This window comes from Protopterus annectens, chromosome 7.part0, assembly GCF_019279795.1.
Source record: "Protopterus annectens isolate FY-2018-M chromosome 7.part0, PAN1.0, whole genome shotgun sequence".
Taxonomy (NCBI): Eukaryota; Metazoa; Chordata; order Ceratodontiformes; family Protopteridae; genus Protopterus; species Protopterus annectens.
Genome location: NC_056739.1, coordinates 450741589 through 450759472, shown reverse-complemented (window position 1 = coordinate 450759472; position 17884 = coordinate 450741589). Strand labels below are relative to the sequence as shown.

Here is a 17884-nt window from a genome sequence, read left to right as displayed (position 1 = left end):
ATCCATGAAACAGGAGGGCTGGCTGACATTTTGGCATAAATTTCGGTCTTTGGATCGAGTATTTACTTTTTGTTTTCGAGGAAAAGGAGGTTGCAGAAAGCAAGGTTTCATATAGCTTGGAAGGCAAGGTACAGACCACTAAGCAGGAGTTTACAGGACAGAGAAAATAAGGGCAAGCTTTTTAGTCCATCCACATGAGTGGCACTTTAAACCATGGATATTATTAGTTATAAAACAATGGTGTCTTTCCAGTTTGGAAAATTGTTTACAGCTAGACATGCTAAATGGAGTGTTGTATTCTATGACAGGGTGGATGAGGGCAATCTAATGAGAAATTATGATGGATTGGGATTTGATGAGAATATATATATATATATATATATATATATATATATATATATATATACACACACACATATATACACACACATATATATATATATATATATATACACACACACACACATATATATATATATATATATATATAGATATATATATATATATATATATATATACACACACACATATATATATATAGATATATATAGATATATATATATATATATATATATATATATATTATATTATATGTGTATTCAACTGGACGTATAAGAGAATTTAAGTACCTTTATCTGCTTTTTTTTTTTCAAAAAAATACAGTATTTAAATTGATTTTAACTGTGTGGAAGGAATATTTAGCTGAACTGGAAGTTTTCACTCTGCTCTTCAGTTTGTCCCACCCACCCTCCCTGTTTTTGTTTTGGTGTTAATCTTAGTGGCCTTGCAGCTGCCCGCCCCTCTTGTAAATTTGTGTTTGGATACTCCTTCTGGGCCCATCTCATTTGCTCACTCAACTGAGTGCAGTGAGATCATATTCTGATTTCAGGCACTCCTACTGTGTACAAAGAGAGCATCTGGGAAACAGAAAAAAAAAATTAAGCTTGTTTCCTGCCTTTCCTGTTAAGTGGTATAGACTATTTGTAGGCTTTTGAGCCCCCAAGCCCTTCTGTGTTGGAGGGAAGCCTTCTAGCTTAGTTTTTTTTCCCCTATAACTAGCCAGTTTTCTAGTTTCAGCACTCAAATCTGTTTCTTTGATCTCAGCACTTGTTCAGAAAAAAAAAAAAAAAAAAAAATTTAATCTGCTTTTACTGTACTTGTGTTTCTACCTACTTTTTTTTACTTTTGCATCATCTTAAAAGTACTCAATTGTATTTATTACTGCTTGGTGTAACTCATTCTAAGCCTTCTGGTTTAAACACTTGGGCTTCGGACCAGTTGTTTTGCACTGAGAGGGTTTGTGGTCTGCACTGTAGTGGCAGAACAGGTAGCTTACATCCTTCTAGGTTGGGAACTGCTGATTGAGGGCTCAGTGTCTGTTATTCTAAAAGTGTATTAATTCTGGTTTAAGCACTTAGGCTTTCAGGCCAGTTATTTTACATTAAGAGGGTTCGTGGTCTGCACTCTTGTGGGAGGAGAGGCTGGACTCTGCCCTTCTGAGCTGGGAATTTCTGATTGAAGGCTTATAGTGCATGCATATCTAACTGCTTCTTACTGAAGTTGGTGCACCTTGTTTGCTGTGGCATAGACTGGATTCGAGCCTGCTGGATCTAGCTTTGTTTGTGTAACTTGAGCACTAATCCAGGCATTCTCTAAAGTATTCAATTGTATTTATTACTGCTTGGTAGTAACTTGATCAAAGTTTAGCTGTCATTCTAAGTCTTTTGGATTAAGCACTTGGGCTTCAGACCAGTTGTTTTACATTAGGAAGGTTTGTGGCATGCACTGTGGTGGCAGGACAGGTAGCTTTCATCCTTCTAAGTTGGGAACTGCTGATTGAGAGCCCAGTGTCTGTTATTCTTAAAGTGTATTAGTTCTGGTTTAGGCACTTGGGCTTCAGGCCAGTTATTTTACATTAAGAAGGTTTGTGGTCTACACTCTTGGGGGAGAAGAGGCTGGACTCTGCCCTTCTGAGCTGGGAATTTCTGGTTAAAGGTTTATAGTGCCTGAATATTTGAACTGTATCTTACTGAAATTGGTACACCTTGGTTGCTGTAGCATAGACTAGATCCAGGCCTGCTGAATATAGCTTTGTTTATATGCTTGTTGTTTGTTTGCTTGTTATTTCCCTGGAAAGCTAATTCCACCTAATACGTGCTTCTCAGCTTCTGTGGCTCACTAGTGATATCTGCATTGCTTACTGTACTTATTTCCTTGTTTCACTTGAAAGAAAGTTACTGTTTGTCGTTTTTGCATTTAAGTTACCTGTAACACATTGCACTTAAGTTACCTGGCACTTGCTCACTAAAGCAATTATATAAGTCAGCACTAAAAATTAAAAGCACTACACCCTCACTCCCCACTGGCCCTGGTTTTCAATTATTAAGGAATTCCCAATATTATTCTAGCATGTCCAAAGGTCAGTTGTCAATCTCCTCTCCGGTCCAGCTGGTGAATCTGGGAATCTTGAGGCAATGTTACAACTGCCTCATGTACACAGACAACCCTCTCCTCCTCCCAACAAATTCCAACACATGTGAGAGATGCAACCATATAGCCAAACTGGAGGCTAAGCTCTCTCAACTCAGTACTGGCATAACCAGTCAGGAGGAGAAGGAAACCATACTCACTACAATTCCAGTCTCACATAGACCTACCACGACAGCAAACCAAACACAATCACACAAAAACATACTCGGAGGCTCTAAATAAAGATCTGCTGAAGCAGCAGAGACCTCCAAAGCAGACACCCAAGCAGCTGCTACCCCAAAACAAAACACGTGCAACACATATCTCACAAAGCCAGTGTGCCAAACAGTCACAGCCCTTAAGACTAAACAACACACCTGATACACTTGTAATAGGTGACTCTATCGTCAGGCACACTGACGTCCCGCTCACCAGGCTGAACAAGGAGAGGGTCACGGTGAGCAGCCTGTCGGGTGCTAGGATCCGCCACATAACACAAGCACTCAGGTCACTCCAAGGCAAGTACAAATATGACTCAGTCATTGTCCATGCTGGTGTGAATGACCTGAGACGTACCTCCCTGGACTACATGAAAAGAGACATAAAGGAGCTCTCCGAGCATGTAGCCCAGGCCGGTATGACCCTGACCTTGAGTAGCATCTTACCCTCACCAAGAATGATGCCACAATATGAAGACAAGATGATCAATTTCAACAATTGGCTTAAGTACTGGTGTAATTCAAAGGGGATCCAATGCCTATCAGCTTGGGATGATATGCTCGACAAGCCACGATGCTTCGCTAGGGACGGCTTGCACCTGTCACCCCTGGGCTTTCGGATATTGGCAAAGGCTCTTGCTACCCCCATAGTGCCTTTTTTAGGCAAGGCTCAAAAGACAAACCCACCTCCATAGGTATCACAAGGGATAAGAAACTAAGAGTAATGCTACTCAACGCCAGAAGTCTAAACCTCAAGATGCACGCACTCGAAACTCTCCTTAGCATGGAGAACATCGATATCTGTACAGTAACAGAAACTTGGTTCAGGGCTCCTGAGAGCACCCCAGCACTACCAGGTTATACCTCATACCATGCTTTTCGGCCCCAAAACTTGGACCGAACCACAAAAGGAGGGGAGTATCGATATTCATCAAAGATACCCACACCTCCAGGTTGGTGGCAAAGCACGAAGCATCAGAGACTATCCATGTGCAACTAACAGTGGGTAAAACTGCCTTCCAGTTTATAGCCTGCTACAGACCACCCTCCCAAACCCAGGAACCCCACTCGGCCTTCCTGAGAACACTGGAAAATATGAAGGTCTCTCCAAACACCATTATATTGGGCGACTTCAACTACCCAAACATAGACTGGGAGCATTACTCTAGCTCCAACACCCTAGCCCAAAGGTTCCTAGAATTTATAAACTCAAATGCTATGGAACAACTTGTTACCACTCCCACAAGAGGGGAAAACATACTGGACCTGATCATCACCAACATGGGGACTCTATGCTCCAGACCAGAAGTGTATCCCTCACTGGTAAGATCAGACCATAAACTAATCTCACTGGATATTCACATCCCGACCCCACCCCTGCCCAGAAAACCACAGTGAAAAACTTCTCTAAAGCAAATTTTACACTCCTCAAAACTGAGGTGGAATCCTTCAAAGCCCCGGCCTGTGGAAAATACAGCCCAGACCGCAGAATCCTTTATAAACGCATTCTATGAACACCTTCAGGAATGCATGGATCATGCGATCCCAAATAAAACCAAGACCCAATCCTCCAAAGGCAGACGTCCTGTCTGGTGGACCCCAGCCATAAACAAACTATAGAATAGAAGGAGGAAGCTACTAAATGATAAAGCAAAATCACAAAAGGGAAGGCATCACTGATCAGTATTAGCAAAAACTACGGGCACACATAAAATTGTCTAAGGCCAGCTTCGAGAGAAAAATTGCACAGGACACTAAGGATAATCACAAGGCTTTCTTTAGTTATGTTAGGAACCTGGGTGGTAATTCCCAGATATGCTCAGAAATAGTCCAAAATGACAAAAAATACACCGAACCCACAGACATTGCCAACATCCTAGCTGACAGGTTCAGCGCAAACTTCTCCCCCCCTCCCCACCAAAAGGGCAAATATCTATCCCAGCAGAGTGCTGCCCCCCTGACATCTCAGATGCTCAGGTAAGAACCGCCCTCTCCAAAGCAAAAAACACAGCATCAATGGGACCAGATGGTGTCCCAGGCTGCGTCCTACATGAACTCAAAGAAGAGCTAAACCCAAACATAAAACTATTGTTCAATCTCAGCCTTACTACAGGATATGTGCCCAAAGAGTGGCGTACAGCAACAGTGGTCCCTCTCCTTAAAGGTGGTGCCTCAACGGATCCTGGAAACTATCGCCCCATAAGCCTGACTAGCTTGGTCTGCAAAGCTATGGAAAGGATCATCATGGACCTCATAAATAAAGATATTGGGGACCTACAAACACTGGATCCTACCCAGTTCGGCTTTGTTAAGGGCAGATCCTGCCTCTTAAACCTGGTTGATTTCTTTGAAACAGTCACCAAGGCCATTGACGAGGAGAAGGTGGTCCACACAGCCTACCTGGACCTCGCAAAAGTCTTCGATACAATACCCCACTCAGGCATTATAGATAAGCTCACCAGCTTAAATATAAACCCCTATGTCACTAGATGGATTGCAAACTGGCTCAAGGACAGAACCCACATGGTTAGAATTGCTGGAGCCATGTCAGACTCCAACCAGTTACAAGTGGTGTCCCACAAGGCTCAGTCCTGGGACCTCTCTTGTTCGGTATATATTTCTCGGAGGTACAGGCCAACACGGAAGGACTGTGGCTGACCAAGTTCGCAGATGACTGCAAACTGGGTGCCATAATCGACTCTCCAGCCGACACAAGCATCCTCCAAAAGGGCCTCATAGAAACAGACAACTGGTGCCAGTGCCATGGCCTCAAGCTAAATGCCATAAAGTGTATAGTCATCCCCTTTGGCAAAAACAAAGTGCCCACAAATTACCACATAGGTGGAAATCCATTAAGTACAGAAGAAGTAATTAGGGACCTGGGGACCCAAGTTGATAGCAATCTCTCATTTGACAACCACGTGGCCAAAGTGGTTAGAAAAACATTTTATATAGCCCACCTAATCATGAAGGGATTCACATCTAGATCAGGGAGGTCATCGTGCCTCTTTACTCATCCCTCATCAGGCCCATAATTGAGTACAATGCCCCTTTTGGGATGTACCTTACCAGACACCTGCAGCAACTGGAAAGACCCCAAAAGTACCTCACCAAGAGGATCAAAGGGCTCAAACAGATGCCATATGCTGCCTGGTTAAAGAAACTCCAGCTCTACTCAGTGGCATACCGCCTGTTCAGAGGCGATCTGTGCCTGACGTATAAAGCCATGTCCAACCCGGAATTAATGGACATGCTGCACCTCAGAAAATCCAAATCCCATCGAGCTACGCTCGAGAGACTTGAACCTCAGCACTGAAATAAATAGGACATGCTGGAGGGACAGATTCATAACCCAGAGGCTCCCTTCACTCTGGAATAAAATCCCAGTCCAGGTTAGGCAGAGTCCCTCATTGACTCTCTTCAAGAGGAATCTTGATGAGTGGATGAGAGATCGTAGGTTTACCCCGGGTATCACTTCTGTGTCACTGTTAGATAGAGGCACAGTATACTAACCTCGAAAAAGGGCATAGCAAAATAAATTTAAAATGGGTGGCGAAAGCCAAACACATTCTGGCTAGGCTTATAAATGCCCTAGGGCAGATAGCCTAGTATGAACCTATGAACATGGCAGATGTAATTAGATGCAAAAGGTACAAGGATCATCTGAAAAAAATGGTGGTATACTGATCTAAGGAAACCATGTTGTCTATACAAGTTCCTATATCAAAGCTCACAAAGTCAATCTTAAAATCAACTCCATTTGTGTGACACTGCACACCAGTTTTATCAAACTTGAAGATACTACCTTTCTTTGCATTTAGGATGAGACTGTGATTAGAGACCAGTCATTAGTGTGAGTAAGGCCTGGGTGGAGTATCAATGAATGTGAAGGGGAGTTTAAGATCATTCCTAGATTTAAGTTGTCTACAAATGTAGTTAGCCAATGGTTATTAGCATTTGCTTTTACTCCAGAGAAACGGACTCCAAATAGGACAGGGCCTTGGACATAAACTTGAGAGATGCTGCAAGAAACATTTTGCTTGTTTTGAAAGAGTACTACTTATTCTGATTGCTAACTGGCTGTCAACTAGCATACACTCAATCAAGGAAACTACAAAGAAGCTGAACTTTAGCTGAATTAGCTTATTTATGATGTCATAGTGAGGAATGGTAAATACTGTGGTGAATGCTATATAATCAGTGTAGAGAGAAGTTCTTCTAAAGTTTTGATGACTTTTTCAAAGAAGGTACAAAAGTAGTGCTCTACCATTGAGAGAGCCAAAATGCAAACAGTCTAAAGTCTGTGTACATCTTGTATATCCTTTATTTATAAACTCTGCAGTAATTCATTCCATGACTTTATAGATAAGGCCAGACAGACTAATGGGACTATTACCAGAGTCAGCTGATAGGACTCCATTATGTAAGTGGACAACTATGGAATTTCACCATTCTTCAGGTACATAATCTAAAGGGGAGACTTTAACAATGTTTAGTCGAGGTTCAGGTACATGATTCTTTAAGCTTAGCAATACGCAGCGAGGCTGTTTGCCACCACAGAGCTGTTTTTTTTTTTTTTGGCTGTGGAGAGAGCAGTTGCAACTTGGGTCAATACTGGTGACAAGGGGTTTAGTTTGAGAATGCACTGGGTGACTGAGGGTGCAGTTGATATATTTAAATTATAGCTGCACTAGGCTGGCCATTAAGAAATGATATGAAACAATGACCTAAGAAACAAATACTCAAACACTGCAAAAAGTCTGACTAAAAGAAGTAAACAGCTTTTACCGTCAAAAAGAACTAGACAAGATAAAACAATGGAAGTCATTATACCCTAGCCTCCAGAGAGAGTGATGTTCTGATGACAACTTAATATGTATTTTGGTCCATATATGCACATTTTGTCACTCCCAAAACTATGGAAGCTCAGTCTAGTGATACTCACTGAGGTCGATGTGCTGTCCTTCCATCATTAATGATTGCAGCTTTCTGTCCACAGTTTGGATGGAAAAGGAGCCTCTCCACATCTGGTTCAGAGGAGTCTGTTATTCGACGTCCAACATCTGGGGACAGAGCTCGCATGATTGCATTGTTCCTGCGAAGGCGATCAGTGTGGTTATGATTATGAACAATAGTGACTTTGACTGCCATTCCATACAAATCCACCACTCCATACACCAAAGAAGGTGTCTGGGTTGCAGCAACTCCTAGAACATAAACCAAATACTTTATTCAGGACAATGACCAACATTAGTATTTTCTTCCTGTCCACAATTTCTAGTTGTGAATAAAGACTGATGACAGTCTACTGTATCACTACTTTACTGGCTGCTTTGATCACAGGGAGATTTCACAATAAGAACACTTGAAATTAAAACTTAACTTTAAATACTTGTGCCTTTCTATGTGCTAGACTAAATGAGAGAGAGAGACAGAAACAAATGTAATGACTGACTTGTAGATGCTTATAGTAGATTTGTCAAGAAAATTAATGAAAGGATAGGGAAAAAACTAACACAATTGTAAAATATGGACCACACCTTTTACACACGGCAACATTATGTATGAAAGAAGGGCATGGTGAAAGTTGGAGTAGGACAATATAATGCAGCAATAATCTCAACAGTACGGGGAATACAAAGACTATAAAGGAAAAGATGAAAACTAGCTGCATGAATTAATAGCAAAAAGGAGATACAGAAATTCAGGCTACACTAAAACTGACTGGATTATGGCATACAATGATTCGTGGTACAAAAGAGAAATCAGAAAAAAACAGAGAGATGAGGCTTGCAATGAACATTAAGGATAGGATTAAAGGCAATGTGGAAGAGACTGAATATAATGATGCTGATGATGAAAAAGATGACAAGCAACATAATTATGACTTGGTCTAGAAGCTGTGGAGAAATCAACAGATCCCTTGTAGCTGGCTTCAGAATACCAACCCCAGATACAGAAAACGTGGACAACTCTGTTATAACTATGACTGAGAAACTAGAAAAAAAAACAAGACCATCACCTCAGCTAAAGATAATTTCTGACAATAATAAAAATATAAGACACAGAAATGTGTTCTTATGTCCTGCAAAATAAAGATTATAGATAACAAAATATTACAACTCTACCTATTATAAGTCTAAAATATGTGGCTATGAAATTAAAAACATCTGCATCTTAAACCATCTCATATTATTGTAGTTCACTGTTAACCCTATAAGATATTAACTATCCAACTGCTTTATATACTTTGCAATTAAGATTTAACTCAGAAGGAACCAACATCATTTTTAAGAGCATGCATAGAGAAAGCACATTTATCTAATGCCCTCGCTGAAACAATAAATATATGCCTTTAGGGCTATAGCATTATAATGGGCCAGGCTTCAGCAAACCTGTGCTAAGAAGATTCTTGACTGGCTGGCAGTGCTGGCACTCACTAATATAAAGCCTTCATCCTACAGCCAGCAATAACACGGCCAGTCCTGTGGCATACAAGGATAAAGCCAAATCTATGTCTCGACAACCCAGGTTAGCGGCTCTGGTGTCTAACACACTGACAGGGAGGATTGTGCATGCCCATCCCAAATGGGAAGGGCTTCATCTAAGGGATGGTGTAGTCCCTAGAGAGAAGCAGCCCTTAGACTTGGTACACAATTACATGGGTGGGGTGAGGATATGAGGACTATATTAATACCCATTAATACCCCCCCAAAAGCAGTTGCTGGTACAACATCATAGGGCACCTTTAAGATCCATGCCAGCCCTGATTCTGTACAGGAGAAAGTCCAGAAATGGAAGGAGGAACTGGAAGACCTGAACTTGGAGAAGGACAGGAGGAATGGAATAGCTGGAGAACATGAAGCAGAAAGGTGAGGGGGAAAAACAGCCATCAATAACAATCTCCATTTCTCACAAGTAAAAGCCGGAAAGAGACAGTACAGTTGTGTAAGAACTTACCATAACAGTACATGTTTTACTGACGACTCATCTATTATGAATACTGCAGCAGTGATCACCGCTGACATCTGGCAGGGCTACCAAAGCTTTACCTTCTTAGGCTCATTTGTCCAATATGTGACCTCAACACGTAAGCATAGGGGTATATATGCAGACATACGAGCTTAATTCCTCAGACTATCTCCAAGCCAGTGGCTTGAACATCCCCCGAGAGTGAGAGACTGGTCAGCTAAGAGAGGCAAATCATGAAGGGGTCCTTTTGTTCTATGATGCTGTACACTGTATAGGGACAGAATTAGGAGAAATAGACAGTGGCAGTGAGATTATGGAAAAGGATTGTACAGGGAATGTAGGGTGGGAAGGAATACTGTAACAGTGATCAGTAGAACATCTACTGATATAGTAAGCTCTTACACAACTGTACTAGGTCCTGACTAATATCACTATTGCAATATTCATAATAAATAGGTAATTCCCACAGCTGAAATGGATGTAAGGTTGGCTGGTTAGTGAGCTGCAGAACTGTCCAAGAGGCCCGAAAAGAGTGACCTAACAAAGGCAGCCTTAGACCTTGAGAAAGCATTGATACGGCAGTGTTTCATGAAAATGTGTACAGAGGAAATGGTGGCAGCTTCTAGTACAGTCCTGGCATCCGCCTCTTTGTAGAAGGCCCCCAGATGATGCCACAGCCCTGGTACAATAAGCTTGAGGGCATGACGACAAGGGCTTACCATACAGAGAATAACAAAAGGAGATTGCCTTAGAGATTCATCCAAGACACTAGGTGGTCCAATTTTGGGTGCATAAAGAAGACACAGAAGAACAGTTGGTCAGATTTTTCTACTTGAACTGATTTTGGGGAAAGACAGTAAGAAGATTTGCAGCCTGGTTAAGTGACAGTTCGTTCACTACTTTAGGCATGAATGAATGGTTAGCTTTCAAGGACTCTCTGTCATTGTGAAAAATAAGAAAGAACAGGATGGACATGCCAGCCTGAAGCTCCAAGACCCTCCTTGCTGAAGTAAGAGCCAGAAGAAGAATAGTTTTTTGGGTGCAGAATTTGAGGTTTGCTGAGATTAGTGATTCAAAAAGGAGGCAAAGTAAGTTTTTCTAGAACAAAGTTGAGATCCCAAGGAGGGGTAATGGACTTTCTTGGTGGTCTAAGATACAGCACTCCTTTAAGAAATAACATGACCTCCGGTCTACATAAAAAAGGACTGAAGGGTAGACATGCAGAGACTGCTGACAGGTGGGCTTTAATGGAAGAGTAGACCAGACATGATTATGCATGAGCTCACACAGATATTTTAGTATGAAAGGTAACTGCGATTTGTTGGGGTCCTGTCTATTACTGTGGCATCAAAAGGAAAACCTCTAATATTTGGCTACACGGGATTTCAGTAGTGGGTGTGCTGGCTTTTTGGAAAACCTTAAATTATTATCTCTGAAAAGTGGTGTTTGTAAGAAATTAGAACCCTGTCATCCACAGTGTTAGGTTCAGAGATGAAAGGTTGGGATGTAGTAGCAAACCTTTCTGCTGTGTGATACGATCCCCTTTATGGCAGATCACAGTTGATACCCATGGTTGAGTGGGAAACCAATGTTGTGTTGCCAAAAAAGGGAATACTAGCAAAAATTTTGGCTTTTCTTTTCAGGCCTGTAAAAGAAACCTTGGGATGAAAAGTAGAGGAGGAAAGATGTACAGGATTCTTCCTTGTCCAATGAAAGCTGAAAGCATCTGTCCTCTAGGCTGAGGAGCAAGGGCCCGTTGTGCAAAAAAGAGAGAGAGAGACGTTTATTGGTCTCGGATGTAAATATATGTGTTCCTTTAGTAGTGTTTGTTGCCAACTGCCTGAACCAAATGTGTCCCTGTCCAGGCTTTCTTTGCCTCATCCGAAGGCGTTTGAGTGCATTTTTTGAACTGGAATTAAAGGGCTTAAAAGGAGTCTTGGGTTGAGTATCACCTGGTTCTTCCAGCAAGAGAACTCTCTTCTGAGCCAGGGTGATAATGGAATAACTGTGTCTACAGGATGAGAGTGTCGAGACCAAACTGTTTTCAAATACCACTGGATTATCCTCGTATGCAGTCTGGCTAGAGGGAGCACAGGAATAGTTGCTGCCATGAATCCCCACAGTATTTCCCTTGCTGAGCATTGGTTGAAGGAGGTCAGGTTGTGAAAGCAATCTGCAGGTCTCTGCAGTTTTTCCTGAGGTAGAAGGGCCTGCATCTTTATGGCACCCAGTCTGCATCCCAGGAAAACTAAGTTCTGAGCTGGCTGCAGGGAAGACTTCTTGTGGTTGATAGTGAACCTCAACTGAGACAGGAGGATGAGGGTTAGCTGGAGGTGTTGCAGGAGTATCTGAGGAGAAAAGGCTTGGATTAACATATCATCTAAGGAGGGAAAATACGGATTCCCTGTGTTTGACAGAAGGTGATTACTTGGGCATGACAGCTTGTGAAAACTCTTGGGGCTGTGGAAAACCCAAAACCTACAGCAGTAAACTGAAAGTGAGATAACCCAGCACAAAATGTTAGGAATTTCCTGCAATGGGTTGAATTCTAGAAATAGTAGAAAAGCCCAAGGCAGAATGAATGAAGTACAGTGTGAGGAGAAAACATTTTGAAAGTTGGCATTGTTAGAAATATGTTTAGTAGAGAGACAGAGGGAGAGAGAGCTCTAGTATGAGTTTCCATTGCCCTTCTTTTCATGGTACTACGAAAATTCTAGAATAAAAGCCCTTTCCCACAAATTCCTGGGGTACTGGTTCTATTCTGCCTCATGTCTGCAGTTCCCATGGCATGGGTGGAAGCAGGTGTATCTGGTTGTGAGGAGGGGGTGACATGCCATTTAGAGGAGGGATTTCCATCCCAGACATACTATAACCCTTTTTTATAAAAGAAAGCACACACTGGTCCATGGTAATCTTTTGCCAGGTGGAGATTTACTGGGTTAGCCTTTTTGAGACGGAAAGTGTTAGGGTTGGGGTTGGGGGAGACTGTAGACAGTCAGAGAGACTTGTTCCCAAAGGGAGATCTCTCAGAAGAGGAATATTTCTATAGTTTCTTTGTGAAACTCTTTCTGGGTGCTTTCAAGTGTTTCTGGCTGTACCTAGAATCTCTTCTAACAAAAGATGTGGATTTTGTTGGGCAACTCCCCTGGTACCTAGGTATGGAGGTTAATAGAAATGGTCATCAGTTTTTCATGGATTTCACCTGCTCTTGGATGATTTTGAAAAGATTGGCTGCCTGAGGTCCAAACAGGAGTTTTTGTCTAAAGGGAAAGAATAGTAGTGCAAGAACTTACCATAACCTTAGACGTCCTTCTCTTCCATGTTGCAGTATTCATTACAGCAGGGAGGTTGCTGCCTGCAGCGCCGCCATCTGGCCAGTATACCAAAGTCTTTGTTCCTGGAGGGTATGTGTGACGTCCCTTGTCATGGTCATAAACCGACGTACGGTATAAAAGTGATGTCTGCACATACCCTCTTCAGAATGAACTGGCGCATACAGTAGTACTCCTGCGGGTTAACAGAGGGTTCTACTAGGGAGACCTTTAGACTTATATGTAGACTAGATCTAGGGTAGTAGGTAGGCTATATTGAGACTGGGGAAGAGAATGACTATGTCCTCACAGGTAGGCCCTGCTATGTTAGTTAGGTAAGGTAGAGGGGGCAGGTGGGAGGGACGGAATACTGCAACATGAAAGAGAAGGACATCTAAGGTTATGATAAGTTCTTACACAACTATTCTATGTTCCTTCTATTCTCATGTTGCAGTATTCATTACATTAGGGAGAGTACCAGAGCTTTAGGTATGAGCCTGGGTGGAGGATTGGGTTTTGTGGTCAATGAGACCTTGGAGAATTGACCTAGCAAACCCTGCTCTAGCTCTTGAGGCTAGGTCCAGTTTGTAATGCTTGGTGAAAGTGTGAATAGAGGTCCAAGTGGCCGTTTCTAAACTGGAAGCATAGTCGATCCCTTTGAAAAAGGCAGCTGAGGAGGCAGCTGCTCTGGTAGAGTGAGGCTTGACATGACCATGCAAGGATTTTCCATGACAGGAATAGCACATGGTAATGGATTTTGAAATCCAAGAAGAAATGGTCTGTTTGGAGAATGCCTTTCCTAGAGCTCTCGGATGGAAGGAGATGAATAATTGGTCGGACTTTCTAATAGGTTTGGTTTTGTCTAAGTAGTACCTCAGTTGCCTTTGGACATCCAAGGAATGGAGAGTTCTCTCTGAGGAATTTTGTGGATGAGGGTAGAAAACCGGTAGGTTAATGGTCTGGTTTAATGAGAGTTCATTAACCACCTTGACATTGAAGGAGGGGTTGGTCCTGAGAGTAACTCTATCCTTGTGGAAAGTAAGATAAGGAGAGGCAGCCATAAGGGCTTGTATCTCTGATATTTTCCTGGGCGGTGGTGAGGGCCACTAGTAGAACTGTTTTCAGGGTGCAAAGTTTCAGGGATACTAAATGAGCTGGTTCAAAAGGTGGCAATGTGAGTTTTTCTAGTACGAAATTCAGGTCCTAAGGAGGGGGTATAGGTTTTCTTGGGGGTTTGACATGAAGTACCTCTTTCAGGAAAAGCTCGACTTCCAACTGAGAAGCCAGAGGAGGTGATAATGGCAGACAAGCAGAGATGGCAGATAAGTGGACTTCGACTGAGGAGTAAGTCAGTCCTGAGTGAAGTAGCTCACACAAAAAGGAAAGGGCCATAGGTATAGAAGTAATCAAAGGGTCCTGGTTTTTCCGTTGACTCCACCTGCAGAATCTGCCCCATTTAGATACACGTCTCCCTGTACTAGGTTTTCTGGCCTCCTGCAGAACATTAAGTACGTCCTCTGAATATAGGTGTCTGCAGGGGATTAAAGCCCTATCACCCACAAGGTCAGTTTCAGATTTTTCACCTGGGGGTGCAGTAGGGATCCCCTGTCCTGTGTGAGCAGGTCTATTTGGTGGGGTAACCTGTGATGATTGCCCTTGGCTAGTAAGTGGAGGAGGGGAAACCAATGCTGTCTTGGCCAAAACAGGGTCACCAACAGGATTTTGGGTTTGTCCCTCTGGATTTTCAGGAGGACTTTCTGAATCAAAGTGAAAAGGAGGGAAGGCGTAGAGGTACATTACCGCCCAAGAGAAGGAGAATATGTCCAAACTTGTGGATGTGGGTCCCTTATGCAGAAGCTGGGCATCCGTCTGTTCTGGGGGGAGGCAAAGAGTTCTGCTTGTGGAATACCCCATATGTGAATAAGGTGCAGGAATACCTCTCTCTGAAGAATCCATTCTTGAGATGGGGCTGCAGTTCTGCTGAGTTTGTCTGCCATACCATTCTCTGTTGAGGAAATATATACTGCCATCAGGTGGATCTGGAGTGATGATGCTAGGTTCCATATCTGGATCACCAGGCTGCAGAGGGGGTAGGACTCTGTTCCCCCCTTGCTTATGTACCACAGGACAGTCATATTGTCTGTGATTACTTTTAGGGTTCCTGGCTGAAGAGCTGATTTGAATGTTAGAAGGGCTAACAGTAATGCCCTCATTTCCTTGATGTTGATATGGCCTTTTTGTCTTAGATTGGACCATCTGCCCTGCACAGAAAATTGATTCTGATTCATTAGAAGCACTGCACCCCACCCCAAGTCTGATGTGTCTGTGGAGACCTGTTGTAGGGGGGCTGGAACCTGTAGGGGGGTTCCTTGGTTGAGGTGAAGTGTTGAAACCCACCAGTAGAGTTCCCTCTTCAGACACAGAAGTAGAGGGAGGGGTGAGTCCAGGGGCTGGGAGTGTTGACTCCATAAGTTTTTAGGATCCACTGGATTTTTCGCATGTGGAGTCTTGCTAGAGGTAACATGGGTATAAGGGATGCCATGTGGCCTAACATTCTCAGGAATTCCTGAGCTGTCAAGGAGGAGAGGGTGAGGAGTTATTTGAAGTATAGACAAAGGTCTAGGATTCTTTGGTCTGGGATGACTGCTTTCATTCTGTCTGTTCTTATTCTGCATCCCAAGAAAATCAAGTCTTGAGAGGGGGTCGGGTAAGACTTTTCGTGGTTTATGATAAGGCAGACATTACCTGTTGTAGGTGGAGTAGAAGAACTTGGTGGTCTTGGTGATGGATGAGCAGGTCATCTAGATATGGGTATATCTGTATACCCAGAGTCCTACAGTGAGCAATGAAGGGGGCTAGACACTTTGTGAACACTCGAGGAGCAGCGGAGAGGCCAAAGGGCAAGGCAGAGAATTGAAAATGGCAAGAACCTATTGCAAAGTGGAGAAATTTCCTGTTAGCTGGATGTATAGGAATCTGCAGGTAGGTATCCTTCAAATCCAGGGCTACCATGAAAGCCTGTGTTGGTATGAGTGGTAAGAGCAGGGGTAAAGTAATCATTTTGAAGCTAGGTACCTTGAGAAAGAGGTTTAGGAAAGATAAGTCTAGGATTGGCCTCCATGGGCCATCTTTCCTTGGTACCAGAAACATTCTGGAGTAGAAGCCTATGTTTCTTTATGGGCAGGGTACCTGTTCTATGGTACCCTGAGCTAGGAGTTGTTAAATGATGAGTGGGAAAATGCGGGTTTGTTTTTTTGGTGGTTGGGGAATACCCTGGAAGGGTGGTAACATCCACCAAATCATGAAATATCCCCTATGAATGATGGAGAGGACCCATTGTTCTGATGTGATTATGTGCCAGGAGGGTAGGGAGAGGGTGAAACGAAGGGATAGGGGGGTGTTTGGGTCTAAAGGTGGTATGTCACAGTGGAGGTGGTCTGGATTGGTCAGACTGACTTCGAAAGGGTGTAGTGGAAGAGTTGGTGGGAAACCTGGGAGTAGAGCTTTTCCTTGTTTGTCTACATCCCTTAGACTGAAGAGCTTTGTGGGAGGACAGTCTTCTCACAAAAGAAGGTTTTTGTGGGTAGTTCCTGTGGTATCTGGGTGTAGGGGATACCAGTAAATGCTTAAGGTTTTCCTAGTTCTTTAACCTTTTCTCGAAGGCATTTCAGAAGTTCTACAGATGCTTGGCCAAACAGAGCCTTATTGTCCAGGGGTGCACCAAGCAATTTTGTTTGTACATCCACAGGGAGAGGTTGTAGATTTACTCAGGAATATCACCTCAAAACTGATCCCGATGCAGCAGACTTAGATGAGGCTTCCACAGCATCATAACTGCACTTAATGGAGTGCCTAGTCACTTGGGATGCTGTGGAAAGCAGGGTGTTGATTTGTGCTTTAATGGGGGAGTCAGGGGCTTCAGAGAGGAGGGTAGAGGCTTTGGTGATGGTATCTAGGACATACCTAGCCATATGTGTGTGACAGCTGAGAGCCCTTATAGCCAGAGTAGAGGACGTATACACTTTCTTCCCATATCTGTCCATGAATTTGCTGTCTTTATCCGTGGGGTACAGAGCAGCAGATGGTAATTGTCTTGAAGTTTTGTCAGCAGAGACTGCAATAACTGCTGGGTCTGCTGGAGGATTTTTAAAGAAGAACTGGATTTCCTGGGGGACCTTACAGTAGTGGTCAGGGCGTTTTGAGGCTGGATTCTATCAGCCTGGGGATTGACAGGCAGCCAAAAATGCATCCTGGAAAGCAGGCAGTAATGGGGACACAGCAGAAGGAGAAGGTTGCTCCATTTGTAAAAGGTAAAAGTACCTTTTCTTGGTGTCAGATACTTCTGATGCCTGCCACTTAAAATGCTCCCTCATGAGGGAGATTGTGTCTCCAAAGGTGAATTCTTCCCCTGGTGACTCAGGAGTAATGGAGTCATCCTCCTCTGGGGTAATGAAGCCCTTGGGAGAGTCTATTTGAAATTCATAATTAATAGATTCCTCTGAAGAGGAGTAATCTTCTTCTGATACCGCTAAAGGTGGTCGAGGAGAGGGGCCAGGAGGTAACTGTTGTGTCTGTACAGCCTGAAATGCCTTAAAGAGGCTTTGTGAAAATACTTCCCAGTCAGGAACCGGATGAAGTTCAGGATGTTTAACTTTTTGTTTTCTTTTCAAAGGGGTAGCCAGTGGAGAAAGAATCAGAGCTGATGTATGTTTGAGTGGAAGTGTAGGAGCAGGGCCCTCAGACTGAGTGTGTCATGGTTCCCCACCGCCATCAGGGTCTTATTTGCCTCAGCGGACATACCTTAAGTTTCCACCATCCCAGCTTCCATTAAGGTTCTCTGGCCTGGTTTGGAAATGGAAATCTGAAAAGATCCCAGGCTTTCATCAGCCTCAAGAATCATTAGGTGCCAGAGGC

The 17884-nt window shown here is 43.2% G+C and overlaps 1 protein-coding gene across 1 annotated transcript in view; it reads right to left on the bottom strand.

The window, feature by feature from the left end:
• NEURL4 (neuralized E3 ubiquitin protein ligase 4) overlaps positions 1–17884 on the bottom strand; it is a 1403612-nt gene that overhangs the window by 1188111 nt on the left and 197617 nt on the right. Inside the window, exon 8 of the mRNA XM_044076219.1 lies at positions 7633–7894. Coding sequence (XP_043932154.1) covers positions 7633–7894 — 262 coding nt within the window. The remainder of the gene's footprint in view (positions 1–7632; positions 7895–17884) is intronic.